General features: G+C 36.7%; 1 protein-coding gene across 1 annotated transcript in view; it reads left to right on the forward strand.

Moving 5' to 3' along the window:
• map3k5 (mitogen-activated protein kinase kinase kinase 5) overlaps positions 1-14,840 on the forward strand; it is a 58,555-nt gene that overhangs the window by 1,588 nt on the left and 42,127 nt on the right. The window contains exons 2-3 of the mRNA XM_055054291.1: positions 13,219-13,358; positions 14,110-14,133. Coding sequence (XP_054910266.1) covers positions 13,219-13,358; positions 14,110-14,133 — 164 coding nt within the window. The remainder of the gene's footprint in view (positions 1-13,218; positions 13,359-14,109; positions 14,134-14,840) is intronic.

The following is a 14,840-nucleotide window of genomic DNA, read 5'->3' on the forward strand; positions in this document are numbered from 1 at the left end:
CTTACTCCAACTCAACTGTTTCAACCCCAAGTGTTGAAAACGACATGGAACAAAAAACACTGATGATTCAAATTTAAATCATTTTAACCGCTAGTATTCAGAATCCATTTTTACAGTGCACTCATTCCAAATTTGTGTCAAATTTTTTAGATCAATCCTCTAAAATAATTTTTGTCACTTTTATCTCTGGCCTCCATTACTGTGATTAAATTCCAGTGTCTGTGGATCCATAAGAAGATTTAATCCCCCTCTGCAGAGTGATTTCACCATGAGGGACACGAGAAATTTCTGGTTTTGATCTCAACTTTTCTAATTATTAGAAAGTGACGTAATGCTACAGAGCTCTTCTTAGAAATTGTTTTTGCATAAGGAAGCATGACTCTGCTCTCCTGGAACACGACTCAGATCCCTGCATGTCAGGGCTTGATGCTGCAACACGCAGCCGGAGTTTCTTCCATGCTGAACTGAGTGAAACTCAAAACATCGATTTGGGTTTTTATATTTTGCACCGCAAGTGTCAGGGTTACATTTCCTCTTTCCCTCCTTTAAGCCATGACGTTGCTTTGCTCTGCCGTTACCGCTATCTGTGCAGCTGCTGGGCTTCTGTACTGATGCAGCATTACAAACCTCTTAGCAAGAAGATGTTGAAGCCGGTATCTTGGGTGAACTGAAAATCGCTTGTGGCTCGTATTGACAGGAACACAGCAACCAGGGTTTGCATTTTTCACATTTCTGTGTCAGGGCTCCTTCTGCAGACACAACAAAGATGAAAAAACAAAGAATGTCTGATTGTGGCAGCTTCTTCAACCCACTCAAATTGTTTGTTCTTACAAAAAACCCAGAAATATCCAGGAGCAGCCTTGTGTGAATCAAAAAAATATGCATTCCTTTTCTCTTTGTTAGAGTAATAAAAAATGTAAGCGATTTCTTTTGGTTGGTTTTTATTTGTGTGGTATTTTATTGCATTTCTGGAAGCTATAATTTAGTATTATCTTACCATAAGACAGTTGTTGTTGTTGCTATTGTTGTTTTTAACTTGTATGCAACAAAAAGAAATGAAAGTAGCAGTCGTGTGATGCAGTCAAAGGTAAAGGACAGTTCAACTCGGTCATTTCTAAGAAATTTTACTCTTTCAGCCAGCAGTTTGAAGACTTTATCTCAAAACTGCGAGAAGATTAAGTGGAAGAAAATAATCTGCATGTAGAAAAAACAATAAGTTGAAACTGGAAGTTTAGCATTTATGGACTGCATCTCAGAGAATCATCATTGTGAAAGATGAAGGAAATAAACAGCAGGTCTTATTAGAGAGGACACAAATTCATTCACTGCTCTGCAAATTGTCTAATTTACTGTGCAAAGCAGCAAAACATTTCAGGATCATTAGTGATCCAATGAAGTAATATAATAAAAAGTTTTCTGTTTTGAATGTGGTTTTCATTCTCTTTGCCTAAATTCAACATTAATACGCCTGTCAGGAGAACAAATTGTTCTGCATGATAAATTGTCCCAGAAGTTATTGCAATAAATTATAATATTGTTTTCAGAACATATTTGATGATAATAATGACATAATAATGCAAGGCCGTAACTCAAAGATCAGTAAACTTTGAATTCCAATTAATTTAACACTGGAATTGGAAATAAATATAGAAAATAAATAAACAAAACAACAAATAAAATGAATTATGACGTCTCTGCAAACAAAATTGTTCTTCAAACAGCGGCGAGTTGAGACTAAAGCACCAGACTGCAGACTTTCATCATCCAGTTGTTGTCAGAAAGGCAGAGAGAAGAGAAAAAGGATCATTTCTACAAATGGAAATTGAGTTAGTTTTCATTTATTATGCGATTAATTGATTTATTACTCATTACAACAGGCCTACAGGTTATCACTGTTACCTCTGAACAAGTCGGTTGTGATTTTTAAACTCTTTTTTCTGTACAGTTTTTGTGTTTTTTCTCTCTGGGTACTCCAGCTGCTCCACCCTCCAAAAACAACCAGGAACAAACTGCCTGGTTGTTCCGTGTCTTTGTGTTGCCCTGTGATGGAGAGCTCATGAAATGCACGATTTTCTTCTGAGAGTTCAGTGAAATGAAAGGTTTTGCTTCTGATTCATATAACAGACTTGTTGCTTCTTGTACTGCTGTTTGCAAAAACAGAATACGTTCCCTCTCTCATGTTTTGTCTCCCTTCTGGGAACTACAGTGGGACATTCTCACGACAGTAAACAATGAGGGCAGTGCCGTTTTCCCAGAAAAATGCTGCTGTGCTCAAACATACTTCTTCATCCTCTTTCTGCTGGTACAAGAGATTGCAGAGGATAACAAAGAAACAAAAGAAGTTTAGAGGCAGAGCTCAGCAGATTGAACCGGAGTGATTATGTGGAGTGTGTTTGTGAATGGCCTCCTCACATGATGGCGTCCAACAAAGAGTTTATTTGACAGAAAGACGCCAGAGTCTTGTTCCAGAAACTCCAGGCTACAAAAAAAGAAAGAAAAAAAAACAACAAGAGAAATACATACTAGCAATAGTCACAGAATATTAAAATCTGAGCAATTCTGGTCAAATCATCTACAACCCAAACAGTCATTACAGTCAGCACTGAGTTTGATTTAAATCGATTCTGATGATTAATCGATTGATTGGACAAAAATGATCACAAGTCTGACTTATAATAGTTATGGTAATGCTGCAACTAATGATTATTTTAATTTATTCTGGCGATTGGACAAAAATTGCCACATTTTGGATAGTTTTGAACAACTTAAGCCTTTTTTACACTAGAAATACATTAAAAACAAGTTGTTTTCTTGTTAGATAAGAAAATAAACATTTTGTTGCCTAATACAGCATTCCTTTTGTGTATGCTTGATCATTTGTAGCAAAGGATGCATCTACAGCAAAAACATACTTCTGACACCAACATGGACGGGAAAAGCTCTTCTGCTTGACTTTGTATCAGTACTATGTTGATTAAGTTTTGGATTCAATCTTAAATTAGCTTTGTTTTTGAGTCTGTACTCCAGTTAACGATTAATCGATTACTAGATTAGTTGACATTTATTTCAATAATCAATTAATTGTGATTAATCTGATTAATCGATTCAGTATGAAGTCTAATCTCGAGTTTTCCTGAAACTGCTGTTGTCCCTGTTAGCATTGTGTTTCATTTATTTGCAGTTGTGAGTTTCTAAGGTGTGGCTGAGTTGGGAGGACCCGCAGAACCTTTATTTGTATTTACTGTGACCTTTGGAAGTGCAGGTATTAATCTATATGTGTGCTGTGAAAACGATGGCGTTGGTTTGGTACGCTTGTCTGCTGCTCCTTCATGTGGGTCTCCTTGGGTTCTCGCTGTGTTTTTAATTAATCCCCCTGACGGATGATCCTGTGAAAGTGAAAAGCTGCTGAGGCGGCAGCGCCGCAGGAATCAAAGCAAAACGGTCAGAATATTAGAAAATATATTTTTTCAAAGTGTAATTACTGTCAGTCTCATCGCTGTCTGAAATAAGTTAAATCAGAATTTGTCAACAACATAAAAAATTAATATTGAGGCCGAAGATTTAAGAAAACAACCCCCTTGAAATCAGAAGCATCTTTCTTCACTTCATCTCTTTTTCTTTTCTTAAACCAATCAGCTGATTTTAGTCATTTTCCAAACACTCCCGCATTACACAACCTACTTTATCAGGAATGCTTCGGTTTATCACTCTTATTGATCATTGGAGGACAGACTGGATAATGATTACATTAATCATTCACAGGAATTACAGGAACTTGGAGAGTTACAGTTGTTACTGTAAGACAAAGTCAAGAAACCAAATAATTTGACCTTGAATATTCAGCAGACTGAGAACTCTGCAACTCATTGACCATCGATGTGGGTCAGTTTACGTCTTTGCTAACTTACCAAAAACAAAATTACAAATTAAAGCTCAAATTTTGAGTCACTTCTTTTCATCTCAATTATGTGTAATGTTGTTCGAGTTTAGACGGTTTAGAGCGCGAAGGGTCAGTGAGAATTAGCCCAGGAGTCGATAACTGGCATCTGGGGAAAACTGCATCCATGCTGGCTGCAGGCGCCTGTGCATTTTATTCATGCTGGTTCTCCACAGGAACCGTGGTGCAGAGTCCAAATCACAAGCTGACTATTGGATCCACAAGGTCTGACAATTAGTTGATTAGTCGATATAAATTGACACATTTTAACCCATTAAAATGGCAATATTAGATATATGTTAGAAGGTGCTAATAAATACATTTTTACATAAGAAATTAAAAGCAATAATGACATTTCTTTGCTGTAAACGTGATCGTTTGTAGCAAAGGATGAATCTGCAGATAAAAAATACTTCCAGCATTAACATTTGAGCAGCTCATCCATTTCTGCTCATCTTAGCATCAATACAGTGAAGGGCTAATCTTATTTTGATTAACTGATTAATAATTGGATAGGAACTACGCTTTTTCACTGAAGCGTAAAACAAAGCTGCTTGAGTAGCTCTGGGTAGAAGATATTTACAAACAGGTTTTTTTTTTTATCTTGAATGTAAAATGTTTATATTTTCAAATAGTTTGGCTTCATTACTGCTCTGAATATGTTGTTCTTTCAGCTGATTACCTTTTTTGAGTCTGTATACACTTTATAACGATTAATTGATTTACTAAGTTGGTTGACGATCGTTTCAATAACCGATTAATCGTGATTAATCATTTTAACCCTGCTTCCTGAGCTTGCTTTAGTATATTCACGTCTCAAGGTAGCATTCTTCATTTGTTATAAACCTTCATTCTTTTTTAAAGACTCCTAAGGAAAAAGAGAAATGACTGGTCGTTGAAGCATTAAAACTCTCTCTGGACTTATCAGGAGGTGGGCTGTCAGTTTCTTTAGAAAAAAACAAGTGGAGAGTGAACAAGAACTGACTCACATCAAGTTTAGCATCTCGTTAAGGCTCCCCGGTGTTTTGAATACCTCTAAGATCTGTAAGATTTCTCTTTTCGCATGATCTATTTGTGATTTGTTTCGGAGACCATGGTGAGGTACATCTGCACAGTGCTGTTTGCTGTCACTGCGTTGTCATTTTCTAGCCTGAAAGATGTTAAGCTGCACGCAGCAGGTTCACAAAGGCACAGAAATGTCCCATTATATCTGTGTTCAGGCTCCAGTCGAGGTGTGTTGGCACATTTGTGTTTCTTTCTCACACAATGTGTGGCTTTTGTCTTCTTTGTTTGTGTGCTGGGTCACAGAAAGAAGTGACAAAAAAGAAAAAAAGTCAGAATTATATAAGAATAGCATGTCAGTGAGATGCTATTCTGTCTCTCAGCTGCACAATTAAACATTTATTTCTTTTGCCTACTTTATATTAGATTACCTACCAGGAATGTGCCGCATACCATTTCTAAATCAGAATAAATTAAGTGGAACCACAATAGTTTTTTGTGTTAAATGCAAATGTGTTCTTGATTTATGCTTTTGCTCTGATTAGTTTGTGCAAGTTTAACATTTTGGCTTTACTGAATTATGTCTCTTTCTTGTTTTAAACCTGTAAAATAGTTTATTATTATTATTGAGAAAATTCTCATGATTGAAATGACCCACATGAATCTGAGCAGCAGCTGCGATAATCGTCTGAATTCTTTAAATTCCTGGAAAGGTGGAAGAGGCGTTGGCTTTTTCTGCTGCTGCAGAAACGTCGGTTGTACTTTTACCGTTTTTCTGATACACAGGCGAAACATCTTGAATATGTCTAGTTGCTTCCATTTAAAACTCTAAAGATCTGAAAAAGTGGATTATTCTTTCTATTAGGTGCTAATCAAACCAAGGTTAATGTGTCTTGAACAAAAACGATAGTTTTCATCGACAGGCAAGGAAACAAAAAAAAAATGTGGCTAAAACTTCTAACCTTGAACAGAGAACCCAAAATGTTTCGACAGAAAGCCTTATGGGGGCTTGAAATAAGGCGAATAAAGTTCCTTATTTTGCTTTTCATAGAACAGTTTTTTAATTGGCTCTACTTTATTTCCTTCAAGAACTTCCACTGTGTGATTTCTTGAGTTTGTTTTTAGATCTTCTCTCTTTTTAAATCGAGGATTTCTGTTTTCTTTCCATGGTTTCATTCCGTTTTCAAGTAAAGTCAAGCAGAAGAGTCAGGTTTTTGCACTTCTGCGCATTTTCCAATTTACCTCACAAATGGAGGTTTGTTCATTTGGGTTAACCTTAACCCTAACCCTAAGCAAAGTTCAAGTTGCAGCAAATAAACACTGAAAAAATGAAGCCAAAGTTTATTGTTTGAATGGAGCGTCAGCAGAAGTGCTGAACCGAATGATAATTTACCTTTTAAACTGCAACTGTGATTTATTTATTTGATATATTTTAACTTAGCAACCATCCATCTGTATGTTTTTCTGCATTTGTTTTTATTTTTCTGTTTTTGCATCATTGCTTGTTTTATTTCAAGCAACCTCTAACAAGTTGAAATAATTCAATTGAGCAATAATAAAATTGAATGGAATGTAATAAATTTAATTTATAAAGTTATTACTTAGACTTGCAAGTCAGTGTGAATATAATATTATCTGTCTATTGCATCATCATTCTCACAAAATCCTTGATTTAATTCACAAAACAAGTAAAAGTCCTGAATACAAACTGTATCCACAAAGTGTCATTAATCATTAACTTTGCATTAAAAGTGCCGTTATTTACTGAATGACACTTAATGACAATATTCATGTTTATAACAGATGTTGTGTCCTGTTTATGTCTTATGCACACCTTCAAATAAAGTCTTCCTGTTCTTGCTGTCTGCAACTGTTCCCAGTCCAAATTGCAAAAGCTTTTTTAGTCGAAGTAACCGAGACGATATTTATCATCGGTTTGAACAGCAGTGCATGTTTTTCCGTCTCTGTTTGTCAGGAATGGATGAATTCACATTCTGTTCTCTGCCGTTTCCCCTCTGGGGGCCGAGGCACGGTGCCGCTGTTTGTTGCCTCTTCGCTCATGGAGGTTTTGCAAAGTGGAGCAGAGGTGAAAGGGAGCCAGGCTGGACTCACTTCCTGCAACATGTTTTATTTGGTTTTCTGGGTCAGTTCTTCCCAACACACTTGAATCTAAAAATAAAAATTGTATTTAGCTCTCTGCAGGACAGGACTACTACAGAATAGTAGTCGTCTTGAATCCCCCACACAGCCCTGAGGGAAAGGGATTCATTTGCTTCGACTGGAAGATCTGTGAGAACTATGTTTTTTCTTTTTCTGCTTTGGTTTTACTTTTTTTCTGGTTTCTTTGTATGAAACATTGATTTAAAGCTCAGTGTTGACCTGGAGAAAATTTCCTCCCAACATTTTCACATAAAGCCTGCACAGTTTTCAAACAAAGCTTTCCTGATGACGAATTGGCAAACGTAAAAAGATCAATAAAAATTCCAATCCACACGAGTTACGGTGACGCAACCGGGGGCAAACGACCAGCGGCCTGTTTTTATCTGAAACACTCGTTTGTTTCCAAAATTAACAATTAACAAAGCAAGTAAAAAGTTAACACAATTAAGTTCCAAAGAGGAAGAAGAAAAAAATCAAATAAATATCCATATTGCTGGATAAAAAAAGGAGCTTAACGTGGGCTTCCTTCCAGAAAGGAAACCATGGAGTGCATAGCGTTCCTAATCGGCGCCAAATTTCCAGGAACATCAGGCAGAGGAAAAATTTGGTTGGAGTATTTCTGCATGTTTCCGCACGTTAAAGGGATTTCGCTATAGCTGTTACCAAAACGCCTGCAAACACAAAACTTTGTAGTCAATGTTTTGCATACAAATATACAAAAGTGTTTTTCTTTCACTCTGATTATCAACTAATGGCATCAAACAAGAGATGAAATCCAGTATTTTTCCTCACATCACAAAAACACCAAATTGTACCAAGTATTTTTAATCTTGTTTCTAGTGCAAATATCTAGAAATAAGTCAAAACTAACTCACAAGTATGTCTTCAGCAAGATATAGAAGCTTGTTTTAAGTAAATAATTCCTTAATATTAATGAAAAATTTCTACTTCCATTAGCAAGACAATTTACAACAAGAACTTTATCAATAAAAGAAATTATTTACTTAAAGCAAGCCTCTATATCTTGCTGATAAGTTACATTTTTATTACTTTTGTCTTAATTCAAGTTTATTAAGCTATTTGCACTAGAAATGGTAAGATTTGGTGTTCTTGCTGTGAAACTCTCCCACTTTTATGATTGGCTGAGTAAAAACGATCACATTATCTCGCAGAACTTCTGCTGCATTTGCTGCTCCTGGCAGTTTTGCAGCGATCTTGGAGGTTTCCTTTTTGGGTAGGAGAAACGTCCCCTCGGTGGGAAAGGAAGTGAAGTGGAGCACGGGGACGTTTCTTTGTCTTTCTTCTTCTCTCTGTGTGGGGGAAAAAGTCTCTCTGCTGACACAAGCCTCGCTCGCTCCCTCTCCATTAGCGATGAGGGAGAACTCCGATCATTTACAGCGGTTTCCGAACTCCGTCTCCATGCTTACGACATCTCGTTATGTAATTGATTGTATTTACCTGCTGTACATCGAGTCAAGCCCGGGTTTTCCCAGTTTAAAAAAAAAAAGCCGCTCTACACATCTGGCTTTTGAGAACAATGTAAACACTGTAGAGTCTAATGTAATTGCAAGAGCTTTTAGCATTATGTATCGACATTTTCGATAAACATAAAAGGTTGTTAGGGTGCGATACGTCCCATAGGAACACATGAAATGGTTTTGTAACTCCTTTTCTTGGCAAATCCAGCATGTTTTACAAAAAAATCACAGCATCTGCTACTCTGAATATTTTTTTTCTTATTACAGTGGGGAAAAAGGTATTTATCCAGCCACCAATTGTGCAAGTTACAACGATGAGAGGCCTCATCTATGAGGGATAAAATGAGAAAGTAGACGTTGCAGGTCTGTGAGAGCCAGAAATGTTGCTCCCACCAAAGCTTTAAAAATAAATTCTTAAATTCTGTTTTTACATTTGTTATGTCAACACCAAAGCAATTTTCCAGTCTGTGAATCTGTTTACTGGCAAAGGGAGTAAAATGATTCTGATTCTGAACTGCATTCACTACAGATATTTTTAAATTGTTTGGGGGGAAAAAGGCTCATTTTATTGTTTAATCTTATAGGTTTGGCTTTCTAAATTTCAAAATTCAGCCGAGTTTCCATGATTGGTCAGAAAAGAAGAAAATACTGAAAACATTAAGGTGATTGGTTGACGTGTCGCAATAAGCAGAAAATCAGTTAATCAGAAAATTTAAATTGTTTTTCTCTTTTCTCACTCATCCAACCAAAATAGTGCATAATTAATTTTCGTTTGTTTATTTTAGATATTTAAAATGTCTTCCAGCTGCGGTGTTAAATGTTCGTTAGAATTTAAAGTTCATAGACAAATCAGAATGTGTTCTTGCATTATAACACAGTTATCATCATATTACTTAAAAATGGTCTCAAAACAACAATATTATCGATTATTAATTCATCGTCCAGCAAAATTTGTTACTGTGACAGGACTAGTTATTGGTCAGATTTGGGAAAAGTGCTTGTCTTGGCAAAATATGCAAACAATGCAACATTTCAACTTCTTAGAGTGACTGATGTATCAGGCAGTTTCACAAAATATCAGTTTTTATTGCTCTAAGAAAGTTTGAGCTTCTTCATAAACACCAGCGTCTGGATGAAAATGAATCGCAGCAATTCAATCAGCAAATGTTCAATCAGTTTCCAGCCTGGTGTTGTGTGACCAGAATATGAATCACCAGGTCTGAATCTGATTTCAAATCCCTCCTTCTGTCCCAGAAAGGAATGCAATCCTCCTTTCAGGGGAAAAGAGTGAGTCACTTCTGGGTGAAAAGGTTAAGAAACCCAGAGATTTCCTCACTAATGTCTGAAAACTTTTTAAACGATTAAAATGTAGCTCAGCCATAAAGTGGAATACTTGTTAATTTTCAACAATCAAGTCTATTTTTATAGCTGTGTTCAAGGTTACCCTTACCTAACCCTAACTCAAACCTTTATTCCTAACCCTAACCCTACGTATTAAAATTGTCAATATTACCAATTGGATCAATATTCCTCACATCCCCTGTGGTCGTAACTACAAATCAAAGCAAACTATTTGCAAAAAACATGAAGGAGTTTTAAAGCATCTCCACTAAATATCTCCCATTCGTTGCATATGTCGCTTTTAGGCAGGCTTAGCGTTTCAACAGCTGCATTTTATTAATAAATATGTACAATCTCTCTTTCCTTGAGGGACTAATAAAGCCCATTAAATCGTTTAGAAACCATTTTGCAGAAACAGACAGGTGTGAAAATCCATTTTGAAGAGATTAAAGTGTTTCTGGTGAGGCTCAAAGCAAAACCTTTTTATTTTAATCTGTACCCAACAAATGCAGATTTAATCGTTTTTGCAAATCTTTTGGGGAAAACTTTTGTTCTCAGATCTATCTTTTAAAATATACATTTTAAAATTGATTTATCGCCCTGGTAACAGGAGGTGGTGTTTTAATACACTCCTAAATATGTAGCTGTAAAGTAAAAGGTAGATAATTTTACTCCAATGCTTGAATAAGATCTAATTATTAATTTTCCTGCTGCAGATTTGAGGTCGTTGGCGGTTCAGCAGAAAGATGAACTTTTCACCACGACATGCAAATTCAAACAGGAAGCAGGTTCTCATTTTGGCCTCTGATGATCAGTTCCTCATCATCAACCTCTTCTTTCTCCCGAGCTCTACAAAAAACTGCCTCCAATTCCATTTTTATTAGCAGCAAAGTGGGCAGAGGACCGGATATAAAGGACTTCTAAGGTCTGCGATTTAGTGCAGTGATGTGTGATATCAAGAGGCTTGTGATTTCAGATCTGCATGTCAGGACGTCCATTCTCTGATTAAAACCAAGTTAGCTTCGACCTTAATCCTCTCTGGGAACAATTAATGCTTAACATCATCACAATCAGAGACAGGATTTCATCAAAAATGCTCGAAGTCGAAATCGTTTCACCCCTTATCTTCCTCAAAACCTCGATAATCCTGAACAAACACGTAAAAAATGGTCGTTTATCTTCGCCTTATGTAGACAAGATGCGACCGAATGCCAACAAGCAGCACAGGTTGCCTGCTGAATAAAAGATGATCTTGTCTCACTTCTCCGCTGGCAGCTAAACCCATCAATATTACATCTGAAGGGGAGTATTGCAGACCAGCTATTGAGATAGAAACAATGCAATGAACTCTGCTTTATTTTCACTCAGAAAACAAAATGCAGCAAAATCTCAGGGAGGAAACTTTCTTATGCACGGGGAAAATGTTTCCTGTTGAGACAGAAGGAATGCAAACAATGAAAAATCCAAATTTCTCAGCCAGAACCACAACAAATGTGATGTAATAACGCTGCTAAGGCATTTTCAATAAAGGAAATATCACAAATTGACATCATGACTATTAAACACACATTTTTGAGTCATTTGTTGCATCTGTTTAAAAACATGCTATACAAATAAATTATTTACAGTGACATTATTCTAACATTGCATTTGTTGTATCGTTTATTATTTATCTTGATAAATTTAGTGTCTCAATAAAATCCAGTTAACGTAAGAAAATCTCTAAAACTGTCTGCATTGTTGAGCTGAATCATGTGTAAATCCTACAAAACAAGTTTTATCATGTTTGTTTTTCAAACTAACTGCTACTAATTAGTTTTACACCAGTTAAGATCAAGATGTAACTAAATCTGCTAGGAACCCGAACGACTGCAGTCTTTAATGATTTTAAAGAAGAATAATTGAGAGGCACCTCAAATATAAGCCATGTGATTTTCTTTCCCCACCGTCAACAGATCTATATTCAGCTTTTCACCATTTGTAAGAGAATATTCTTGATTTTCAAGAAGAACTGAAGATCTCTCACAGAGCGACTGTGATTTGGTTGCACAGTCTCTAATTATTCCTGGAGAGCAGCCGTGATTGCGTAGCAGAGCTGAACTCAAGCCAGTAAAACATCAGAACCAGCAACATAATGTTGGCAGAAGGCTGCATGAAGCCTTCATCAGAGTAACTAAAGGTAACATGTCCTCCTCTCAGCTGATGCTGGAGTGAAAAACAGTCGAGCAATGTGACATATTTTGGTAATTTCCAATCACAGTTACATGTCTCTGCAGGAAATGTTAAAAGTTTTGCTTGGGAATAGAAAAATAAAGCGATTAAATGTAGAAAAGGCAAAAGAGAGAGAGATGGATTTATTTTGGACTTCTCTGCAGATGATTAACTCCTTCAACCTTCATCTAGAAGCAGGTCATACTAGCTAGTACTTGATTATTTTTTACGATTAACCGGATTTTTTTTTTAAATGGGCATATTCTACATATTAGTCATTTAGCACCTTAAGCCTTTTTTGCACAATATTAGAAATGCATAAAAAGATGCAAATAATTCAGTTCATTAACAAGAAAATAAACATTTTATTTTATAAAATGCAATTAAATAGCATTCCTTTAGTGATTATTTGATGATTACTAAATAATGTCCAGATACTATGTGTCTGGTTTTCAGAAATTATAGATGCCATTTAGAAAACAGAAAACATCGACAGACTCCTGATGTGTCCTGGAGCTAACTTTACATTTCCATTGAACTGACAAGGCCGTCTGGCTGTTTGGCTCTTTATCTACACAGTTTCAGGTCGAAGTCCAACTTAAATTGACCTGAAGTGGTTCTGCTCTTGAAATATCTGCTGAATTTGTGCCAGAAGGAGCTGGAGAGTTGGAAACTGGCTCCTTTGACGTTGCAGGAGTTTGGTGACATCATCTACATCTCTGCTTTTTGGATGCAGCTAATGACCACCAGCATGCTTGTAGGCATTTAACCTCTAATATGTGCACGTGTTTAATTAAAGAAGAGAGTCAAACTGTTCCAAGTGTTTTCATTTACGACCTCGTTAATTCCGTCCGATAATCCGATGCGTTTTCCAAAGGAGACTGCTCTGGAGTTTTTCCTCCAGAGTGAGAACTCTCCATCCTTTTACCAGAATCCTGTTGGTGACATGTGGCAATAATTAGGGAAATCTCTTTCCACTGTCTGGATATATGAAACATAGAACCAAACTGATCCAACATTGGTATTACAGTCAATTAGAAAATTGCATCAACTCCTAACATTACACTTGCACCTGTTTTTCATCATCAGACATCGCTGTTGTGGAGATGACAGATGCTTTCCGCCAGCCTTCGCTCTTCTACCATCTGGGAGTCAGAGAGAGCTTCAGCATGGCCAACAACATCATCCTGTACTGCGACACTAACTCCGAGTCTCTCCAGTCTCTGCAAGTAAGCCGGCGTGTCTGCAACGCTACACTGCCGCGTAAAAACTGTGTGCAGGTCGAGTCTGGAGGTTGATAACGATGCAGTTTGGTGCATGTGGCATAGATACACTGAGACACTTCACTCGTTATTTCACTTTTTTATTTGTCGTACGCCTGAAACTAACAATTATTTTGTTTTCTGGTGATTAATCAGATTTTTAAATAATTGGTAAATTCTCAAAATTCTTCATGCAAGTCTTTTTTATGCAATATTAGAAATGGATTAAAATACACAAATAATTAAATTCCTTTTTAAATATGAAAATAATATTTTATTGCCTAAGATGCAATAACGTGTTTGTAGCAAACGATGCATTTCCAGCTAAAAATTAAAATTTCTGCTTGACTTGGCAGCAATGTATTGTAGGGCGGATCTGTTAATCAATTTTTGGATTAACCAGTTAATAATCGGATAGGAAATGTGATTATTAGGAAATTTTTAACAGCATTTGAAACAGGTGACGCTAAACGATGCAACATGTTTACAGTCAGGCTGAAAACTCAAATATGCATGCTACTGGGATCCGCTTTAACATTTCACACTAGAGAACGGTTTAGTTCAGCATTTAATTTTGCATATGAGGCCGCTGTTTGTTATATTTTTAAACTAACAGCTTTGATTGGTTTAACCCAGCAGGTGTGATTGCAGTAAATTATCCCTGGGAGAAAATGTTCCTGTCCAGACTCTAAACATATTTTCTTTGCTCTTATTTCAGGAGATAATTTGCCAGAAGAACACTGTAAGTGCACAAAGCTTCGTTTTTCACACCTTACTCACCTGTTTCTCACACATATTACGTTGTGCAAAGAACATGTTGGTTTATGAACGGAGCATCGAAAGCCTTATGCTTTCTCGGCATTATAAAGGTTTGCACTCATGCAGCAAACTGTGGTTCAGGAGCTTTGATAATTGTTTGGTTAAATATATATATTTTTTAAAGTCTCTTCTTTCACTTTCAAGATGTGCCTTCCCCACATGACAGCTGCTTCGTGTGATTCACCACATGCTGCACCAAACAGCTCAGGCACTTTGAGTATTTGGTTTGCAAAAATCAGCAGCAGCATTTAAATGAGGTGGTTCCTTAAAACTGAGGAAATCCTGTTTTCAACTGGCAGATTGGACTGTAACCTCTGCACAAAATCTCAATTGTATGCAGATTTTGATGCAGATATATCTAATTCTTAACCTGCATTACTGTTTGAAAAAAAACAATGTACAGTAACACACTTTGCCTATATGAGATATAAAGGCTTCGGTTTTCAGTGGACAGAGTTGAACCTGCGCTGCATGAGACGCTCCGTTCTCCGACTCCTGTAGAGTGAAAAGTGCTGATTATCACATGGTCAGAGTGTGAGCTCAATCATGTCACTCGTAGGCACCCACTGTCATTTGTTCTCCCTACTTCCTGGAAGATGCCGGTCGCCGAACTCCAGCAACCCTCCATCT

This window comes from Poeciliopsis prolifica, unplaced genomic scaffold (assembly GCF_027474105.1).
Source record: "Poeciliopsis prolifica strain line A6 unplaced genomic scaffold, Auburn_PproV2 SCAFFOLD039, whole genome shotgun sequence".
Taxonomy (NCBI): domain Eukaryota; kingdom Metazoa; phylum Chordata; class Actinopteri; order Cyprinodontiformes; family Poeciliidae; genus Poeciliopsis; species Poeciliopsis prolifica.